Here is a 635-nt window from a genome sequence, read left to right as displayed (position 1 = left end):
TCAGAGGCAGACTTACAAAAGGAGAGCAGCATCACCACCCCCAACGTCATCACCAGGATTCAAGGGAGGCAACCCCCGATCCCAAACCTGCAGCAGACTATGATGACCTCCTCCGGAAGAAACTGTGGACCCTGGGGTCTCTGCCAGATCACGCCATGGTGGTGAAAGTACCATCGCAAGTCGGCAGACTGTCTTCTTGTATCTTCCCTCCTCTGCGGGCTTCACCCACCGGAGGCTCCAGAAGGGACCGCCGGGGGTGCGAGGATACGCCTCCCCTTACTGGGATTAAGGTATGATGAATTTGGCTTCTTGACTCGGCATCATTTCGTCCTTTTGTTTCTCTGTGTGCATCTCTTTTTCTCATTTTATTTTCTCTCTGGCTCCAGCTGACTGACTGTTTGCCTCAATGCTGGCCCCTGTTTGCATCTCACTTACGGCGCCCGTCATTGTCCCGTTATGCACCCAAGTAGTGCTGTGGTTACCTCTTGTGGCCTGTGTAGCTTGCCGCCATCTCTTTTGTCCTTGCCTTTCTCGTCGCTGTGACGGAGGTGCAGACAGCCAGTTTGCTGTTTGTGTGGTTGTGCCTGCTTCTGTACCAACATTTGTTTCTTAACATCGACATATGTGGCCGCAAC

At 52.9% G+C, this 635-nt stretch overlaps 1 protein-coding gene across 1 annotated transcript in view; it reads left to right on the top strand.

Annotated features, from left to right (window-relative positions):
* Positions 1–155: 155 nt before the first annotated feature.
* Positions 156–635, top strand: part of EMH_0036700 (Protein phosphatase PTC7-like protein, related) — a gene marked incomplete at both ends in the record, with an annotated part of 4,472 nt that continues 3,992 nt past the window's right edge. The window contains one exon of the mRNA XM_013495114.1: positions 156–290. Within this exon, the coding sequence (XP_013350568.1) occupies positions 156–290 (135 nt within the window). The remainder of the gene's footprint in view (positions 291–635) is intronic.

Source organism: Eimeria mitis, genomic scaffold (assembly GCF_000499745.2).
Source record: "Eimeria mitis Houghton genomic scaffold, Emh_scaff1424, whole genome shotgun sequence".
Lineage (NCBI taxonomy): Eukaryota > Apicomplexa > Conoidasida > Eucoccidiorida > Eimeriidae > Eimeria > Eimeria mitis.
Note: the sequence above shows the minus strand (reverse complement) of the source record. Positions and strands in the feature narration are given on the sequence as shown.